The sequence below is a fragment of the Stenella coeruleoalba genome (assembly GCF_951394435.1).
Source record: "Stenella coeruleoalba genome assembly, chromosome: 5".
Taxonomy (NCBI): domain Eukaryota; kingdom Metazoa; phylum Chordata; class Mammalia; order Artiodactyla; family Delphinidae; genus Stenella; species Stenella coeruleoalba.
This window is the reverse complement of record NC_137150.1, coordinates 89,147,705-89,169,758: the sequence shown is the minus strand read 5'-3', so window position 1 is coordinate 89,169,758 and position 22,054 is coordinate 89,147,705. Positions and strand designations below refer to the sequence as shown.

Sequence of the window (22,054 nt, the reverse complement as noted above, 5' to 3'; positions counted from 1 at the left end):
TGTCAGTGCAAGATGACCCATCAGACATCTTCTAAAAAGTTTCCTTCCTTTATAGAAAGAAGAGAGCTAAGAGTAGCACTTTTCTTTGTATAATAGCTTAAGATGACTACATTTCAATTATTTTATTGAAGTATTTTATGAATGCAGATAATATTGTCACCTGAATTAGTAAAAGGTGAACTGAGAGCTGTAAGAGATGAAATAATTTAAGGTGGGAACCAGGACAAGAATTTATCTGAGCCAGTACTTTCACTCTTGCTTGATTCCGGCCGAAATCCTCTGGAGATGTGTATGGGGCCAGGGAACAAGCGGTTTTATGTGTTTAATGTAAACCCAACTGTTTAACTTAAATTTTATTTAGCAAATTTGACCTATTTACTTTCAACCTAAATAGTCCTTTTTTTCAGCCCTATGATTGCATTGAATTGTGGGGAATATGTATGTTTAAATCACTTTTTATCAATGTGATCAAGACCAGGGCTGGTCTAATTTTACTGACCTATTACTTCTGCCCAGAACTATTTGGCTGTACCAGTCTATTACAACACAAGGTGAATAGGTTTTCCAATTCTCATTTTTGGTTGTTTGTGTATTGGAATTTATTTACCCATATTCATACCATTTTGCTACCGTACAAACTTTTGGGGGGAGTTAATTGCTTGTGATGATTAGTTGACCACTGTTAAAAGACAGTTGCCTAACTAAAAAAAAGTGGGCTTTTCTTTTTTTACAAAGGCAGATTTTTTTTTTCTTCTTTCTAATTGTACAAACCCAGGCATGCTATACGTGACTCTATTGCCTAAAATCAACAGAGTGGGAAAGAACGCTTAAAAAAAACAGGAAATTGTGAATGACATTTATTGATGTACTTTTAAAAATCAATTTCAGTTCCCTCAATTGTTTTTAAAATCACGGCTTTTGAAGTCAAGCTGACCTGTATTAGAACTCTGTTTTCAATATCTACCTGGGAGAACTTGTCTGAGGAACGTAACTTCTCTGACTTTCAGATTCCTTATCTACAAAATGTGGAAAATACTATCTAGACCATGGAGTTCTTGTGAGAAGTATGCAGATACCTTAGCACAGTGCTGAGGATTTAGTAGGTGGGTCCTGGACAGGGTACAGCCCACATCACTGTTCCTGGTGGCCCGGGTGCTTCCTTCTTTCACTCCTTCCACAAATGTTTGTTAGAGGTTTACTATGGCTTCATTTAATTTTAATGTCTGTTATTTCAGTGAACATTAGTTTCTCTGGCTTTTTCACCCCTCCCACCATCCTTAAACTCTCTAAGCCCTCTCCAGCTCTCATCCCATTTCCTGCCCCCCGTCTCTTTATTATTTAACATGTCTGTACAATAACCTGAGTTTTAGTGGTAACGGTTGTGTTCAAGTCTGTGAACATACAGGTTCATTTTAGAGAGTTTTCTGTAGGCTTCCATGGAGTTGGTTCTAAATATTAGTCTGTCTCCAATTAATTTATCTGAGCAATAAAGAGCTAAAGACTTCTCGAACACATCCCTTTTCTGTACCCTCACCGACTCCTTCATGGTGATCTTATGCCCTACAGATGCATATGAGCCCAGTGGATTGCCCTGCAGCAGAGCCCTGCCTCTCCCTTTCTAAGGATGGTGAAAAAGACAGAGACGCCAGTGGGAGGGGGAGAAAAAGACACCTAGAGAGAGGGGAGTGGAGACATGCCAGAGTGCTCCAGTCTCCACCACAGCCCCCTGATGCTCAGGCCCCTCACTGCTGCACTGCGCCATCACTCCCACCAGCCAAAGACACTACGCCCTTACCCGGGTCTGAGCCAGGTCCCACAGACTCTGTCTGACTACTTCAGGCAGGATGAAGTGTCCAGCAGGGGAGTCACAATTTTCAGCACTGGGTCAAGTATAGGGATGGAGTGTTATCTCATACCCTCATGTGCACCTTCCCATCCTTTTAGGACACCCTCTTTCCCCCACACCCCACCCCACCCTGAATACCCTAGACCTGCAATCTGCTAGGAATTATGGTACCACCCTCTTCCACCACCGGGACTTGGGTTGGGTCATGGGTAGGCTCACCCCCGAGCTCATGGATCCAGAAAAAAAACAAAAAAAGACTGAGACTTCACTGGATCTTTACTCCTTAGGCGGAGCACATTACCCTGGGTCTTGCACTTTATAGATGTGCAAATTTAAGATTAGCCTTGGAACAGTGTTTGTTGTTGCCAGATAAGGCCCTTTGTTCTTAACCCATCTCCCCTTTTTCTCTCTGCAGTCCATTCCCAACCACTCAAGTATTACTAATGACCCATCCTTTCTACCTCATATAAGCAAACAGCACTGTCTTTCTTTCTCACCCAGAGATTCCAAGTGGATTTGGGATTAGCTCTGCAAACTGTTGGATTCCTTTTCAGTCCTCCTGAAGACTCCTCACTGTTTTGTTTCTCCTGGACAGACAGACTAGAAGAGATTGCATCATATTAGCCAGTTTTTCTGCCCCTTGGTCTGTGTACACAATGCCCCTGCATCTGGCCTTATGTAGCTTTTTATTTCTACATCTTTGTGCTATTCTTTGTGGCTAAGAAACTTGCAAGATATGACTCCACCTTGGCAAACAGTTAGTGAGTAAGTTTTGCAGGTGTATTAAATAGCTGAAAAAAGAAAATCTCTATCCCAGCAACAGTGCAGTATCTACACATTCAATCAGATAGACAAGATAAGCCACTCCTTGATGTTTTCTGTAGCAGGGCTAGGTAGAAGCTTTGAAATGGAGTCCTCCTTCCCCCCAAATAAATCTTTCATTTGTATGTGATTCTTTGTCCAAATCTGTTCTTTACTAGGATTATATTTATTTCTTTTCCTGATAGGAATGCATTCACTTTTTCTTCCTTTAAGTCCCCAAAATATTATCTAAGCTTTCCTCTCTGTTTTGAGAAGGATAAAGAACTGCATGGTTTGCTCATACATCAAAGTCCTATCAGTGTATCTCCTATTTGCTAGAAAATTATGCCACATATTTCACATTAAAAATGTATCATAAAATTTGTATTATGGAGTTCAAACCATGTGTTCTTGTTTCTTGTTGTTATGTATCGCACATGGAAGAGTGAACACTATAAAGGGGAAACATAAAAGAAAATGTTAGCTCACACCCTTTCAACCATGAACCTGACCACAGTGTTTATATCTGAATCACAAGAGAGGATTAAGAAAACTCACCCAGCTTTTCTCACACAGAGTCTTGCAAACATAACTGCTTTATAATAAAATAAAAACTGTGTTTGATTTTATTAAATATAACTGAAATGTTTAAGTAGGTTTTAAATCATGCCAGTTACTTTTAAATAAACCTATAAGGCCTGAGGACAGAGCAAGCTCTTTTCGGGAGCCTGAGCTTGCAGACCTTTCTCCTTTGCTGTAACCTCTAAACCTTTGACTGCTATACCTCTATTGAAAGAGATCATATTCTATCACACTTCTTATGGTAAGTACTGTAAAACTAAAACCACGCAAGTACTGACTGTCCCACTCCAGATTATACATTTAAATTTTAAGAGTAGTGTGATGTGGTGACCTCAAACTTTTAAGGTTCCCTTTCAGGGGGCTTCTTCAATACAGTTGGTTTTGATGTGTAATATCCTTTACCCATTACTTATTTTCTCCTTCTTCACATTGTTTTAGTTCCCTTTCATTCCACCTAAGCATCGCATTATTATATTGTAGCCTTTATATAGTTGTTTCTCTTTCCTTTTTCACACAAAGCTTTTTGGTCTAAATCTTTTAAGTATTTATTTATTTATTTGCTTTTCTCTGCTGCTAATACATTTTCCTTTTCCTTCTATAGAACTATCCTTTTACATATTACAGCAGTGTATTTTCCAGGCACCATCATTCATACTCTAAGCACCTCCAAATGGAAAATCCACATTATCTTTAAGAACTATTGGTCTGTTTGGAGAAACATTTTTATTCCATATCTAGTTTTTTTAATTCTATTTAAGTACTGTCATTATTTTTTGTTTGTTTTTATCTTTTCTTTGAATTTACTACTCAATTGGTGAAAATCTTCTTGCAAAAGGTGAGGTTTGATTATTTCATTTCAAATCAAGCTTTACTTATAATTTTTTTATCTTTCAAATAGCATTTAAATTATATCAACTACTTTTCAGCTAATCTATTTAATGAAGAAACTTCGTAATTCAAATCAGCACAATTAAACGTGGCTTGCTGCAGGATATGGATTTAGAAATATGTTATTGATAACCAACTTTGTCATTTTCTAAAATGTTTTTACATAAATTATTTCATTTATCTTCCACATCTACTCCATGATATAGGCATTATTAACACTATTTTATTGATAAACTAAGAATCAGTTTTGCAATGATTTTCATGTTCATTTGCAATGAAATGCATTGAAGAACTGGTACCCAAATCCAGTGTCTTCTGATTCCTAACCCTGAATTTGTTCCATGATACCTCAGGCTACAGGTGGGCTAAATTCTTGTGTATGCACTTTAATTCCAGACAAATTTGAATAATAATTAATGACCTGAGTATAAACATGTACTTCATATAAAAAGAAATCAATACATACTTTATATTTTCCAGTTAACAATTTTCTAATCTATATTAACTAATTTTTATTCCTATGCTTATTGATATTTTTTACATTTCTCAAGCTTTCTGATTTTGCTGGGCTTCCATTAACTTGTGGCTACTGTGCAACAGTAGACTTCTCTAGGCTTCTCCCCACATCCATGTTGCATTCATATTCACAAAACTAGTCCGAAGGTAGTTGAAAACAGCTGCATCTTTTAGATGCAGTCCATGGTAAGACATTGACTGTGGGCTAGAAGAAACGTATTTCTGACAGATCCCAAATGGGATTCATCACTTTCGGTCCCATAGCTGCTTGATGTTTGTGCTTTGCAAAAACTTCCCGCGTTGGTCCTGTACAGAATTCTTCCAAACACATTGACACATGACATATCCATTTCGCCCTCCAATGTGGTGATTTTAATAATTTGTTTGAAACATTATTTAATGTTTCTCTAAGAGTTAATGACCTCTCTGGAGAATAACAACTTTGTCACACATAAATCTAACTAAAAATAGTCTTTGTAGTTGTTTGGTGACTTGCTCAATTATTGGGAAACATTTTTGTCAGTTTCTTACCAACACACAGTGTTTTCCAAATGTTAAAACGGAAAGATCACCATTTGATTGCTATTGTCTCTGAGTCACTGTCAGAGACTTAGATAATACTGGGCTTTACTTTCATATGATAGCTTTTGCAAGATTTTGGTTTTTATTTAATGCCAGGTTTAATAAAATGCAATCAAAATATAATAAATATCATATTATATACAACAATTCAGTTCAAAGAAAATTTATTGAGAAACCAGTAATACACACTCCTTCATAATTTTGACCTTAATTATTAAAACTGAACTCTGAATTTCTCTTAATTTTCCCTATTGCCTCTCTAAAAATTTCTTGAAACTATTTTTTTCCAATTTTGAATACACATATTTAATTTGAAGTACAAATACTTCCTTTCATTTGCCTTTGAACCACCACCTCCAAGGTTCAACAGTGGATACTTTGAGATTTGACCCCTACTTTTTTCATGATTTTACAATCTTACATCAAATCTCCGGTCAGTCTGGTTTTTGCAGACCAGCATACTGTTTCCCTTAAGAGCCATTCTACTGTTTTGATTACTTTTAGAGACTGTGTTGCCAACCTTTTCTGGATTTCTTCTCCCTAGAACCCTTATCTCTCCTTACCTCTCTATTTTTACCATGTGGGTGAAATGTAATCATGACCAGAGGAACTTCCTGAACATTATTTTTATGATGTTGTTGTCACATAGCAAGAAATGATAATGGGCACTCCAAGATTAGATAAATAAGTAAATAAATAGAAGTGTCTTCTAGGGACTTTTTTTTTTTTTTTTTTTCTTGATAAGGAAGAAAAGCCTAACCAAACCAGCAAGGGCAAATAGGGAAATCTGTCAGAAGGAAGCAGAGGTGTTTCGTAGAACCTGAAGGCAGAGAGTACAGCCAGGCCCCACAACAGGCTGGAACCACAGAAAAGGCAGGGACAGGTTTCCAGTGTACTCCGCTTGGTGTTTCCCTGCATGAAATGGCCACACAGCTGGGCTCTGCATTACTGCCAAGCTGCACCATGTTTTCATTCCAGATTACCAAGAGAGAACCTGATTGGCCCAAATCAGAGAATATCCTTATCCCTAGTTCAAACAGTGGTGGTCAAGTGGCTTGATTAAAGATGTTAACTGGCATTGAGGCTAAGCTCCCCTCAGAGCATGCTCTAGAAGGTTTAAGACATGTACGTCAAAATTTCTTTTAATTTGTCTATTTTGAATATCTTTCAGATAAAACATACACGTACTCCGATGACTACTTTCCCAGGTATGTAGAATATGAGTCATAGACTATGATTCCCAAGGAATAAGGAGAAGTAACTAACGTTATATTGCTTATAGGTTTGGCTCAGGAATGTTTCACTTGGGTTAAAATAAAATGAAAAGTGAGTTTTAATTACTTTTATTTCCACCTGAAGAATAATAGTTATAATATTATTATCTGCCCTAGTTACTTACTCATCCTGAGTCAGTGAGAGAGCTGGATGAAGGACAAAATGAAACTCTAACCTGTTATCTACAGAATCCTCATTAATTTTGGAAGAAGATATCCTAGATTAGGATTCAGTTCAGGTTGTAAAAATGTAGTCTAATTAAATATAGAATTGTGTGGCTCTTAAGAATTCAAGGTAGTAAGAAATCTGGCAATATTGTTACAATTTAAGATATGTATGCACACCTACATAAACAAGGATGATTTGTGCTGTGCCATTTTAAGGGTATTGCCAATAAATAACTCTAAAATAATATGCAGTTATAGACATAACATAACTTAATTGCTTACACTTATTAAGAATGTTGCAGACAAATTTGTGTAGTATAAAACTTTTTTTAAAGAAGGTTTATAATATAAAACATAGTAAAGAAGTTTCATTTTCTTGGACAATATATTCTGACCCAAATGTATCATTAGATTGGAAATTCCTCTTTTAGGATTAAAAAAATCTAAATATAGAAAATTTCCTAGAGGATTCTTCAAGATCTTTTTGAAATGGTAAACTGAAAGGCTGAAAAGGTCTTTCAAAAACACAAAGCTTTCTCACTGTACAGGGTAAGACTGCAAGCTTTCTATTGGCCTCTAAACTGTCCTTTTTTAAAAAACAATTCTTCTCCGTGTGGAAATGTCTCTGGAAGATTCAGATCTGGGCTACAGGCAGACCCACACAAAAAAGACAATCTATATTTTATGACTGTTTTTAACATTGGATTCTATAACATGAGATAATTTAAGTCATTAGTTCATTTCAAGAGTGGTTTGCTGATTTGGTTACAACAAAAAATATGACAAAAAGAATCCTACATAACCATGTAGAAGTTAATCTGACGATTGATTTGATTCTTGTCATTTGAAAGGCAGTTAAGATGCAGTGTGATAGAAAGTCTTGTGATACTATCGTTCTACCAAAGACTGTGTTGGTGGTTTTTGGATTAGGATGGGAAGAATCAGAAAGAAAAATTGGTAAAACACTCATCTCAAAGCAAGCAGGCTCTTAGCTGCAGGGAAAATTCAGAAAGGAGGCTTGTTCCTTTATAACATTTGTTCCTTCAATAAATATTCATTCAACAAATAAGCATTTGTTTAGACAACAGAGATACAAAGATGAAAAGATGCGATCCTTCCCTCAAGGATTTAATAATCTGTTATCTACTGTAATAAATCTCCATTTAGGCAAAATTTGAATATACGATGCAGATTGTATCTATTAAAAAGAGGCTGGCATATTAATTCACAAGCTTATGTATGTACTTCACAGATTGTCTATTTCTCTGATTATGTAGTTTGGGAGCCAAAGTCACCTTTATAGGAGAGCATGGAGGCTTCAGAAAAAAACGAATGAACTATCTCCAGCCATTAAGAAATAAACATTAAAACAGCAGGTGGAAATAAGGGCTATCTTTCTTAGGTAGGGCTAGAATTGTGGATGCTGCCTCAGTCCTTAGATGGTTCAAAGCTGGGTAGAAGGGAGGCAAGCTTCCCTCACACTGGGTTCCCTGCTGCACTGCCCCCCTGATCCTACTCAGCATTGGTTTAGGTGGGAAGCTATGCAGGAGGGGAAAGAAATTTGCTTCTCTGGTCTTATCTTCCTGCTTCCCCAAATCCCTGCCTTCCTACATTAGTAAGTCAGGAACATGATCACTTTAAGGACAGCAAAGCGTCTATATCTAATAGAAAGTTAAATATACACTTCCTGGTATTTACCCCTGGGCCACTTTATTTGTCCTTTAAACGTAATTCTACACAATTCTTGTCCTTTGATCTGTGTTAAGAGGATAATGCAGTGAGAATATCATCGGTTTGAGGTACAAACAGTTCTGGATGTTAATCACTCTTGCAATTACCAGGTTTGTAATCTTGGGAAAATGAGCATTGCTGAAGTGGAATTTTATCATCTGAAAAGTATGGATTATAATATAATACTGTACTTACAAGGGTAGCTGACTGATTTTAAAAAAAAAAAAGGCTGAATGCTTTATTAGGTGAAAATTAAGGTCTAAGAAAATTCCCACCCGTTTGAATTATATTTACCCCTTAATTTAGGAAAGCAGTTCAGATTTACACTAAGCTTATTATAGCTCCTCAGTGTTCAGAGTCTCTCTCAAGGACTTAGGACAAATCCCCACCTGTTCCCAGGGTTGAGTATCCTGATGACAGTAGAACTCCTGGGTAGCCTTCCCTGGTGCCTCAGACTTCCAGGTAGATATGCAGATGAGACCCTCACTGTGACCGCTGCCACACTTGGAACCAAAGTATCTCCATGTTTTCAAGCCTTCTGTTTATTTGTTTTAATGTACAAGTAACCATAATCCAAGCTCCAACCCTGTGCGAATGCAAGAAGTCCAGTCCCTAACCTAAGTATTTTGGGGAATCCTCCAGAATGTGCTTATAGGTTCCAAAAACCTTATTCTTGGTTGCCTCTTGGGCACCCCTAGCTCTGTGCCACTGCTCTAGTTTTCTTTCCCCATCTTGTTTAGAATTCTTCATGCTGGCAGATCTTTCCAGTCTCCTTTCCCCAAAACTTTGACAAAGACTCTTCTTTTCAAGGGCTCCAAAGCACTGGCAATATAAGCTCCTGTGTTTGACTGACTTTACAAAAAAGTAGACATCATTAGAAGGACATATGAACACTGATCAAGAGAATAAAAATTTAATGTTAGATATCATTGCCTGAGAGTCCATTAACTTCCCCCCTCATAGGAAATACTACTGGTTCTTAGCTAATCCTAGCCATACTAACCCTAGTTATACAAAAATTGCTGGGGTTTACACTTTTCTCCTGGACCAAGGGTCTATCTTTGATATCCACTCACCCCAAATTCAAGAAACCTACACCCATGGCACAGTCCCTGCCAGAGAAAGTAAAAATTTAATGAGCATATACTCAGGAACACATTGTTGCAACAACTTTGCCTTTTCTCTCCTCCTTCATTATTGCTTTTCTTTCCTTTTTGTCTCATTCCCAGCAGTATATAAACAGACAGTACTGTCTGACATCTTTTTGAAAAAAAAGAAAAGAAAAGTTCCCTTGATATTAGATTGCCTATAGTTACCTCTCCATTGCTCTGCACCCTTCATAACAAAACTTGGAAGTGCCATCTACATTCTGTCCATATTTGCTGACTTCTCTTCCTCTTCTCTTCTTTCTTGAACCTACTCTATTCAATCTTCTGTCTTCAATAATCCACTGACTCAGCTTTTGTCAAGATCACCAATGAAATCTACATAGCAAATCTTAGTCTTATTATACGTGGTCCATCTGTAGCATTTGACACATTGACACTCTACTTCTTGAGACACTTGCTTCTCCAGACTCTGGGCCACCCCCTTTTTGGTTTTCCTCCTCAATTAGTAGCAGCTTCTTCTCCTTTGCTGGTTCCTGAACCTTCGACAAGAGAGTGCCCAGGGCTCAGTCTAGTGAGCCTCTTCTCTATCTACACTCATTCCATTAGTAATTTCATCCTCTCTCATGGCTTTCAGTAACATTTAAACACTGGTGAAGCCGAAACATGTATCTGCCTATTCAAAGAAATGTCTACTAAGCAAATCAGGTTAACACTTAGCAAAAACAATTTCTGATAGACCCTAAGCTTACTCTTTTTTATCAATCTTACAAATTCCCAGCCCCTTAAAATAGTTTTATTTAGTTTTACAGAAATCTTTCATTTTTATTTGGATATTGGAACCCTACATTTATGTCATAGAATTTGGGAGCTGAAAAGAACAATAGGGATTAAATAATTTAATATCCTTGTTCATAAATAAGGAAACTGAAATTCAGAGAATTTATGTCCAAAATCACCCATGCAGAAGTAATGATTTTTTAAAAATTGAATTTACTTATTTAATCTACTTAGATAATAAAGTATTTGAGGCATTTTCTTTAAAGCACTTCACAATAAAATAATAATAAAATATAAATACAAACTTTAAAAATAGAGACTAGAGAAAATTTATATGAAAGTAGAAAATTTGAACCCTAGTAAAAGATGCAATTAATATTATTTTAAATCTTGGAATGTCAGTAAATGTGCTGATTAGTTAGAAGATCATTTCAGACATGTTGAGAACAGTGGAGAATCTGATCTGGACCAAAACTCAGAGGTGCGCTAGTCTCTGGGCATATTTATTAATATATTTTAAATAGTAATCAATCTTCAACATAAAACACTGCCAAACATTTGTGCTTGAAGTTTATTAGATATTCGCAATAGGCTGGAGCTATTTGGCATTGCCAAGTAAAGACATACATTTTAATTTGTTGGTTAGGCAACTGCTTCTTTATAATAGTTTATTTGCAATGATTAATCATTTGAGACCTGCCTGTAGACACAAGGCACTGCATTATAAATCACGTCTTATTTTCATTCATAGAGAATGAAATGATGTTCAGTTTTTGGACATGATTTATCATTTGCAGGTTGTATCTGCTATCTGTGTGGGCTAGGAAAAATGGATGGATTGTCTTATTAAAAATTCTTCACCTTTTGCTATTATATTCTCTGTATAGCCAGAGAAAAACCATGAGCAGGGACTATTCCATATCCCAATATTAAGCTGTAATGAATTACCAATGGAAAGAAAGGTTATGGATGAGTTTCTTTGTTATCAGATAAGCGAAATACATGTCAGGATCTGGATCTTCAAATCATTTCATACAGGTATCATTTGATCTGTTCTTTTTTTAACGATACCTACGTACTATTTACATATACTGTCTTCTTTCAGAAGCATGGGAGTAATATAGGTGTTCTGCCTTGAGATAAGAGTTCTTTTTCCTTTGATGCTATTCCCTCCAGCTCTCAGTGATATGTAATCTCAAAGTTAAAACATTTGCTGCTGTTTTATGAAATGCCACTCTCACTGCCTGAAATGTTCTTCTGTCCCCAACCTGCTATTGTGAAAGCTGGTCACCAGGGCCATTGTCACTGTTTGGTGACAATGGTAGGTTGCCTACTGTAATCCTAGTTCAGATGAGGCTATAAGGAAAGTTAATCAAACATCAAGAGCAAATAGTATTCAGAGCTTTAGCACCAGACTTGCATTACAATCCTAGCACTGACAGTTACTATGTGTCTTTTGACAGTTTACCTCTCTAGCTTGCAAATTCCTTATGTGCACAATGGGGCTTTTAAAAAATGCATCTCCTAGGGTTGTCCTGAGGGTTGAATGAGCATTGGCATAAAGAAAAGCTTTCACAATTGTTATTTATTGCTGATATTACACATAAGGTTAGGGAAAATACTTTAATCTATCTGAATCTCAGACTTACCTGTAAAGTGGAAAATAATAATATTTCTGCAGAATTTCCCTTGGTTTTTGATATAATGCATGTAAAACAGCACAGTATTTGGATGTAATAGGTGATCAATCATTTTATTGCATCTGCCAAGCTGAGTCTACGATATTTCTCTGGCCTCTTATTTTTTAATCATCACTGTCAGTTAATATTTATTTAGTAAACAGTGTTAGGGGTATGTTCAGAGTGATATTCTTGGCAAATAAACAGGAAGTACAATGTATAGATTAGAGCACAGATAATCTAGGTTCTAATCCCAGCTCTGTCATTTACTAGTCTTGTGACCTTCAGCAAATTATATAACCAATCTGTGCCTCAGATTCCTTATCCCTAAAGTGGGAACGCTGTAGTGCCTATCTGGTCGAATTGTTGTGAGAATTAAATGAATGAATATATATAATGCACTTCAAGTAGTATCTGTCACACAACAAGTGCTAAATAAGTATTTGCTATTTTTGTTCCCCCAAAGAGGGTCCAAAACACATCTTTTCAAATTCATACACACATACACATACACACTTGCATTTACTGACTTACTTGCCTATCTACCTTGGCTGGTCAAGGCTGAATAAGAGCATGCAATAATTTACCCAATATTGAATTTAGCTGAGAGATTAGTTTTGAACTATGTGTAAAGTAGATTCTAACAAGGCAAATTATTTCCTTATTATAGGGAAAATGAGTATGACCTTGAAGACACACCAATTTATGGTAACTTAGATAATGCGGTCCCAGGTAAGTTTTATTTTTCCAGAAATTAAATTTATTTATAAATCAATTACCTCACTTAATTCCACAAAGAATTTGAGGTAGCTTATTTTTTGTCACAGTCACGTTTAAATGTTCCAATGGTAACCATAAATTCAGTATTTTTAGCATATCATTTAGCATATATTTCCAAAGCTGCATTTCATAAATCATATTGCAACATTCAGTGTAAATCAACATCCTGTTTTTCTATATTCTCTTTATTTTACTCTAGTAGTAATGAGAATACCGGAAGACTCTATTACCATGAATTTTGACACACACAGAATTCTATGAAATAAAGTTATTTCTAGAACAGTAAATGACCCAGGAAAACAGTGCTTTACGCTCTGTGTATAAAAGCAAATCTACAGTGAATAATTTGGAACAAAGAACACATTCTCTGGTTTCTCTTGTTTTAACTGCTTCTTTTAAAGTAGAGAACCTAGGTTTACACTGATGACAAGCAGGGAAAGAGAAGCGCCAAACCATCACTGAGTGGGTTATACATTTTTTTGTTCTTTTGTAACAAGTACTCTTCAGTTCCCAGCATCCCTTATTACTTGAAATATCCCAACCACCCCAAAAATAAAATGCCCCTAAATGCCTCAGAACAAACAGCTGTGATCTAATTCCAGAGCTCTGATGAGAGAAGCTGTTGAGAGTAACGCTAGCATTTAACGCTATCCTTGCCCTGTAAGAAGTTCACTTAATTCATGATAGGAGACTTGGGGGTTAATTCCTGTTGATCTCTGAGTCTCAAACACAGAGATTTCCAGTAATGGGCTAAATTTATCTGAATCTCTACATATCAAAACAGGAATCTCCTAATGTTACACACATGAGAATTTTATAGGAGTCAAGAATTTATTTAATTTTTGTCTTTCCCCCCATTGTAAAGTGTCCTCTAAGCTCTGCACTCTGAGGAATCAGAAACTATTTTGCAGCAATAGACTATTAAAAATAATTTTCCTTCCCATTTCCCCTTGCAGAATTTTGGTGCCCACCTGTAATACCTGAGGACTTAATTTCTTATGTATTCTGGTGGCTCAAAGCCCACCATATCTGCAGTCTCCATGTCTAATGAGCACAGGTGTCACTCCTACAGGTTCTGATTTAGTAGTTCCATGATAAAGCTCAGGAACCTGCTATTTAACAAGCCTTCCAGGTGATTCTAATGCATGATTTCCACGACCCATGCTTTGAGAAACATCACCCTATGGGCCAGTTCTCTGCATTGCTTTTCAGAAAGGGTTGAATGATTTTGAAGTACCTTGTATTATAGTAAACATATATTTTTATCTATGGGGTCAAACTGGTGCAATCCACATCTCTGCCAGGTTACTTGCCATCCTACAAGTCATTAACTCTCCTTCTTCTCCCTTTTAAATAGGAGTATCTGGGGAAAGAAAGGTACGGATGATTCAGTAAGCATCCCCACAGGATGAAATAAGTGCAGGTCTGCTGGCTGGTGGACATGGTACAAAACCCCCCAAGTACTTAGTACCAGCATTATACACCCCAGGCCCTCAAAACAGCCTGGCTGAACTGTCCTGTCACTGATTTATGGGACGACAAACATAATCTAAACCCTCTTTTTCAAAAATGGTATGTAAGGTTAAGAAGGCCTCTTAGTAAAATGTCTTTACTTACGGAAAAAATTACCAAATCGTAATCATCAATATACGTGCTCTGTGCTTTATGCCGTCTGCACCATTTGTAATCACGTTTAAAGAGAACACAGACAATCCTTTAACTTGTGGGATCTCAATAACATCTAAATGGCAGTTTAAGTTGAGATTGTCATGTCCTACAATGGTATAAAAAAATTAATATGATCTAGTCCTTATCCCAAGTGACCTTCTTTTGTCTAACTGTTAATGCTGCAGGGCAACAGACTTCTCCACAGTCTGATCTGCAGAGCAGTTTGTGCTTCCTTACCTCTTGGTTTCTTCACAAAAAAGCCTAGTCAAATGATCCCTGAAGGTTTCACATTTATAGCTAAATGTTGTTTGGGCCATGTATTTTTATTCATGCCAGCATTTTTTATTTTTCCATTGTAAATCTCTTTCCCACTCCCAAGAACCAGTGGATGAAAACTACTATGAACAAATGAAAGCCCAGCCAGAGAGATCTGTGAACAAACTGCAAGAAGACGCCCCACCTTCACAGGTAAGTCTTGTTTTCCGTATCAAGGGCCAAGTTCAGCCTAGGTCATAGCACAGCTGCACGTTTCAAGAGCATAAAAGCAGCACATTCTGATAAACATCAGAAGCAGCCTGTTAGAAATTTTGCATTCTGAATCGGTGTCAAATCTGGAGCCTGAGCTCTAATGAAAAGCTCAAAGGCAAATAAATAGTACTCAGAGCTACACTTAAAGAGTCAAAATTACGTACAACTACAAAGGCAGTAGATTTCAAGGGAAAAGTGGATTCTCTTCCTAAAGTATTAGTTAAGCTTTTCCTTTCAGACCGAAAAAAAATTACATGTATCATAGAAATAAATATAAAAGGTGACACAGGCAGAATTCTCAGAAGACCTAGATGTCGGGAATTTATGGCAGATGGGGAGAAAGAGACCTTTAGTGAAAAGATAAATTAACCAACTATAAAAGACCATACTTCTGTTTTATTTTTAAAAAAATGAGTGTAAATTTAATACAAGTCCTATGGCTATGGTCTTATGACAGGAGATTTACACGTGGCTTGTGTGGAGATAGGCAGGACTAAAGCCTAAGTAGAAACAGAAAAACCCAGGAAGAAATGGGTAGTTTATCTTTTTACTACCACAATCAGTTCAGCATCCTCAGACATAGCACTGCCATTCACGATGCTTAGCATACGTGAGGCTGAAATGTTATAAATGTCAGTTTTGATGGTTCTTTCTTCTCCCCGATCTCGTCCCTTTTATTATGTGCTCTTGTGCTATTCCCTAGAAACAGTCATAGGGCCAGCATTTCCTGTGCAGTTTTTACATGTCAGGCTTGTATTATGTGCTTTACAGGCATATCTTTTTAGATTCCTGTAGGGAGACAGCACGGGTATTCCCATTTGACAGAGGCTTGCAAAAGATGAAAAACTTAACCTAGAGACTCAGAAACTAAGTGGGGAGACGGAATCCAAACTTAGTCCTGCCTAATAGAAAACACTCTCCTCCCAAAGATGGGTCAGAACGTGGAAACCTCCCATTAAGATAGAATTTCTCTTTTTCTTTGTATGAATCTCCTAAAAAATCAAATTCTTGAAATTTTTATTAAGAAACCAAGATGCGGTGAGGTTTAAGCAAAATGTAAGGTCGTCCTCTCATGGGCAAATCTGTCATGTGATGTTCAATTAATTGTAAATGTATTTTTTAGATAAAATATATGAAAAACTGCATGTTATAATATGATCTGCAAAATTCATGGTAATATTCATGATAATAAAGAGAAAACCTGTCAAGAAGGTTAAAATGTAACTACACCACCTGAAATGCAGAGATTCACAGGACCTTAGTCATGAAAGAACTGAGAATTCTGAGGAGAAGTTGCGGTTTAAAACATGTAAATTAAACAGGCCAGCTTTATTTGCGCTGCGTCTGGTTTTTACTCAACTGGAAATTGTGCAAAGCCTTAAAATATCTTTCAAAGTCTGCTACTTTATAAATTATATATTTAAAGACACTTCTAAGGAGATTAGTCTTCATTCTATTTCATCCTTCTGACAAATTTAATTTCAAAAATTATTTCTTTTCTTTCTTTTTTTTTTTTTTGTGGTATGCGGGCCTCTCACTGTTGTGGCCTCTCCCGTTGTGGAGCACAGGCTCCAGACACGCAGGCTCAGAGGCCATGGCTCACGGGTCCAGCCGCTCTGCGGCATGTGGGATCTTCCCACCGGGGCACGAACCTTTGTCCCCTGCATCGGCAGGCAGACTCCCAACCACTGCGCCACCAGGGAAGCCCAATTTCAAAAATTAGAAGTAATCTCTTTGGTTTTTCAAATTAATTTTTATTGGAGTATAGTTGATTTACAATGTTGTGTTAGTTTCAGGTGTTCAGCAAAGTAAATCAGTTATACATATACATATATCCACTCTTTTTCAGATTCTATTCCCAGATAGGTCATTACAGAGTATTGCGTAGAGTTCCCTGTGCTATACAGTAGGTTCTTATTAGTTATCTATTTTACATATAGTAGTGAGTATATGTCAATCCCAATCTCCCAGTTTATCCCACCCAGAAGTCATCTCTTCATATTTGATCAATTCCATTTTATTAGAATGACCATTATCATCAAAAACACTACCCAGGGCTTCCCTGGTGGCGCAGTGGTTGAGAGTCCGCCTGCCGATGCAGGCGACACAGGTTTGTGTCCCGGTCCGGGAAGATCCCACATGCCGCGGAGTGGCTGGGCCCGTGAGCCATGGCCACTGAGCCTGCACGTCCAGAGCCTGTGCTCCACAACGGGAGAGGCCACAACAGTGAGAGGCCCGCATACCGCAAAAAAAAAAAAAACAAAAACAAACAAAAAAAACACTACCCAGTTAGCTACTATGATACATAGTTACTTTGGTCAATTACAAAAGCATAACGAATCTATAATATAATGCAATAAAGCCTGATGGATAAAGTGTTTGTTGGAAAAGGGAATAAGCTTCTTGTCCTTTGAAAATGACGTGTACAGTTCAGAAGTTGTAATTTCAGTATCTAAGTCTACTATTAACTAGGAAGAGATGATCAGGAAACCTAACGATAAAATGAGTTCATGAGAGTTCCCATGTCTTAAAAAAATGTGAAGGATGCAAGTGTAAACTTGTTTCTCTTCTCTTATCCTCCTGTTAAAACCTCTCACCTATCCCTCCTTTCCCTCCTATGTCAGAAGCAACCTCTCCTCTTTCCAAAGCCAATACTCCTACTTGTACTCTTGAGTATTTCTCCTATTTCCTTCAAGATCTTGCACATTCAATTATTTAATTTGTCTCCATTTCTTTCTTTAAATGAATTACTATTGACCTACCAATATACACAAATCCCTGCAATATTTAAAAACAAATAAAACAACAAAGCTCTACTTCAACCTGTTTTTCTCTCTAATTCCTAAACTGGTTTTTACTTTCTTCCATGGTTTCCATTTCTCTTCATAGATACAAATTCTTTTTTCCCTGTCTATATTTTCCATGCATCTATTCAAGTAAAACAACACTCTGGAAGTCACAAATGACTATTACACGTACACATTGTGGTCCTTTCTCAGGACTCTTGTTCTTTGAACTCTGCAGGACTTGATAAAGCAGACCAGTTGTTGACCAGACGTACATTACTTGCTTTCAGTTATAAGTGCAAAAACCCAATTCAAACCACTTTAGCATAAAAGGGAAATCACTGGCTCATGTAACTGGGAGATGAAAGGGTGTCTTTTGTTTTTGAAATGATTGAATATGAGAGCTCTCTCCATTTCTTCACCCTGCTTCTCTGTTACTGACTTCATTCTCTTCTATTACGAACAGACTCTTCCATTGAGGCTGGGAAAGCCACTGGAGACTCAGATTTTCTTCCTCCCAAATCCAGAAAAAGATATCTTTTCTATTTCTACATCTGTACCTCAATCCCAAAGATGCCATGTAATTGGCTCTACTGAAGTCACATGTCCACCCTTGGGTCAACTTCTGTTGGCAGGAGGATGGGTAGTGTAATTGGTTCCAGCCTGTGTTGCATGCTTAATCCTGTGCTAAGCTTGGAGTACAGTATTGTGATTGATAGGCTCTCCAGGACCAGATAGAAGAGGGAAATTTCCTAAAGGAAAATGGAGAACTTATCAAAGAAAGAGAATAGAACAAAGTGCTGGACAGTCAAAAAAGATATCCACCCCTTTGTATTACCGAGTGCCTTTTGGTTATTTTTCTAACTTCACTGACATCTTCTCTATCTATCTAGTCAAAGGCAAAGCAGGTCTGAAAAGCATGAGGTGTATTCAGGAAGCAGTGAAATGTCCAGTTTGCTTGAAATAGAGAGTATATGTAGGCGAGTACTGGGAATCAAAATAGAAAGTGTGGAAGTATAAGCATAGAAAACCTTGAATGCCATGCTATAAAATTCAGATTCTAGGCTAAAATTTTTGAGACAGAATGGTAAAATATTGAAGTTATGCCTTAGGAAGATAACTTGAAGACAGTATATGGGCTAACTGGCAGAGTGTAGAGACTCAAGCAAAGATACAAGTTACCTATCTTCTATACAATTTTCCAGAAATGATTATTTTACAAATAAAAAGTCAGACAAACATACAAGAGAGGTTGTAAATAGAGCCATCCCCCTGCCTGGTAGAGAAGATTTAAGACATTTAACTTTTAGCATGAAAACAAGCGCCTACAGGGAGAAGCTTATCCATGCATAGGGGTTTTGTTAATCCAAATGTTGCTTCTTTACCCTAGACTCCACAAATTGATATACCTTTGGTTTACTCTGAATGGTAAATCCTTAATACAGAATATTTTGGTTTATTCAATAGCTGTCCTAAAGTTTTAGCCTACAACTCTGATAATTTAGCCTACAGCTCTGATAACCTTGAAAAACCAGGTTTGAATCGCGCAGGGCTGCTTAAACGCTGATTGTTTGCACCAGATGCATACTACAGTGCTACACGGTGAGGGGTTAGTTGAATTTGTGGATGCGGAACTACGGAAATGGAGGGGCTGACTGTAAAACTATATGTGAATTTTTACCTGCTCAAGGGGTTGGCATCCCTAACCCCCATGTTGTTCAAGGGTCAACTGTATATTATCTCTATTTGCTAATAATGTTGTAAGACAGGTACTCTCATTTTATAGCAAGAGGCTCAAAATAGTTAAAACAAACAAACAAACAAATAAAAACTGCCCAAGGTCCCATGACCAGTATATTACAGAGCTGGAATTCAATCCTAAACTTTCAAACACCAAATTCAAGGTCTTGTCTTCAGGCCTATTGCTTTCCCCAAGCTTCTCTAGTCTCCTGCCCTTCTTATTCTAGTACTGACGCAGCTCTAGGCCAGAGAGGACTACCAGGCTTTCCTGGATGCAAATGAGTATCTCCAAGACCAACCTAAAGGAGCTCAAACAGGATCTGGGGACAGGTAGGCAAGAAGGAAGTAAAAAAAAGGAAAAAAAGGAAAAAATGGGAAAATGGGAAATGCAAATCTTGCCAAATGCCAGTCATATAAATGGACAGTTAACCTTATATTTTTTTTTATAATGAGCAAATACATATAGTTCTTTATTTTTTACCCGATTTTCATACTTATTTATTGCTGTGTTGGGTCTTTGTTGCTGTACGTGGGCTTTCTCCAGTTATGGCGAGTGGGGGCTACTCTTTGTTGCAGTGCACGGGCTTCTCATCGCGGTGGCTTCTCTTATTGCGGAGCACAGGCTCTAGGCATGCGGGCTTCAGTAGTTGTGGCACATGGGCTCAGTAGCTGTGGCATGCGGACTCTAGAGCACAGGCTCAGTAGTTGTGGCACACGGGCTTAGTTACTCTGCGGCATGTGGGATCTTTCTGGACCAGGGATCGAACCCGTGTCCCCTGCATTGGCAGGAGGATTCTTAACCACTGTGTCACCAGGGAAGTCCCTAACATTATACGTCTGAGTCTCAAAAATGTAGAAAAATTTGGGAGTTTTGCGGGTACCATCAAATGACCAAGTATTAAACATATGCAAAGCAGATTTTTGATTGGTTAAATTCCTTCCTGTCATGCTTTGTTCCCAGTTTAACAAATCAGTATTGTTACTTGATAGACGAAACATAGGGCAGGCACTCCCTGAGGTGAAGGCAGGGGGAGAGGCAGGTAAAAATCCATCTAAAAGGTTCATGTATATTTTGAGTATAAAAAGAAATAAAACTATACACACAAAAAGTTCACTTAAGCATTTTCCACCCCAAAGTCTTATCATCCTAATTGACAAATTTGGCAAATAAGGTAGCTGAAGCCCAGAAAACAAGCTGTGTGTTTTTTATAGGCCTTAGAAATACCCAGAGGTTATCAAAGTTAAAGAATGGCTAACAATGAAGAATTAATATACCTTTCTTTCTAGGAAACTGAAGTAAAGATGTTCTATGCCTCACTAGATCACAGCTGTGAGGGGAAGCGCAGAAAGCACAAGAAACAGAAAACTTATTTGTCAGACAAGGATGAAGATGGGCAGGTACATGCAATGGATATCAACCTTTCTAAGGCCACTTTGGTGGACAGTTTCCCACCAGAAAGCCAGGCAATAGAGGAAAACATTCATGATGATCCCATCAGGCTGTTTGGATTGATCCGTGCACAGAAAGAAACTGTAAACTAGCTGGACTATGGATCTAGCTCAGTGACCCAGCTCTTACTGGAAGTGGTTGTTAAAGAAATGAAGACCCCATATGACACAACATGATTTGTCAGGGTGATGAGTTGATTGTCTGTTGGTGCGATGGTGGCTTACCTTTTATACAGAGCTTATGTTATACACAGCAAATGGAATACCATACAAATTAGTTATTTAAATTAGTTATTTGAATTCACTTAAAAAATACTGATGTAGTCAAATGTAAACGAAATCAAGTTTGCAAATTGATCCTGATAACAAAATCATAACTTCAAAACAATTATTAATACTCAGCAAAATAAACCAAAAAAAAAAGGTTTTAAGCATAAATATGTTCTGGATCATGTTGAAAGAGAAATAAAAGTCAATGTTTTTTTTTTAAACAGTTCTCGTTTCTCATCAACGTGAAACATCCCATAGTTGGAAGAAATTTCTGACTGAAAGGCATGGGAGACATTAAAACTTATTTCTAAGAGAAGAGGGATAATCTTCTTAAGAAATACTTTTCACAAATGGAAATATCTTTATTACTTCTAAAAATTATTATAAAATTAATGCATATTCCTTGTAACAATAAACAGTATCAAAAAGAATTTAGATATTCTACTAGCCAGAGATAATTACTGTGATCAACTTTCTATATATTCTAGATGTTTTTCTGGGCATGACCATATATATACCCACATATATGACCATTAGTTGTTTTTTTAACCAAAAAAGAAAAAAGGGGAATGATTATTTTATACATATTATTTAAACTTTTTTCACTTAACAATAATATATTATAGATTTATTTCCACTGTCATTTTTAACTGTAACTAACTACAGTTATAATTTTAATGCCTGCATAGCATTTCATTGATTATACCAAAACTCATTTAAATAATTTTGAAGTACATTTAGCTCATTTCCAATCTCTGGTTTTTTGCTTTTACAAATAACATTGTAATGAGAATGCATCTCAGCGCATAGTTGGTACTTGTCTGACTTCTCCTTGAGGCTAAATGTCTAGGGAAAGAACTGCTGCTTTAAAAGGTGTGCA

General features: G+C 37.1%; 1 protein-coding gene across 1 annotated transcript in view; it reads left to right on the top strand.

Moving 5' to 3' along the window:
• TRAT1 (T cell receptor associated transmembrane adaptor 1) overlaps positions 1–21,619 on the top strand; it is a gene marked incomplete at its 5' end in the record, with an annotated part of 49,204 nt that extends 27,585 nt beyond the window's left edge. Inside the window, 4 exon segments of the mRNA XM_079921435.1 lie at positions 6,387–6,423; positions 12,624–12,685; positions 14,781–14,869; positions 20,743–21,619. Of these exon segments, the coding sequence (XP_079777561.1) occupies positions 6,387–6,423; positions 12,624–12,685; positions 14,781–14,869; positions 20,743–20,997 (443 nt within the window). The 3' untranslated portion in view covers positions 20,998–21,619.
• Positions 21,620–22,054: the final 435 nt, after the last annotated feature.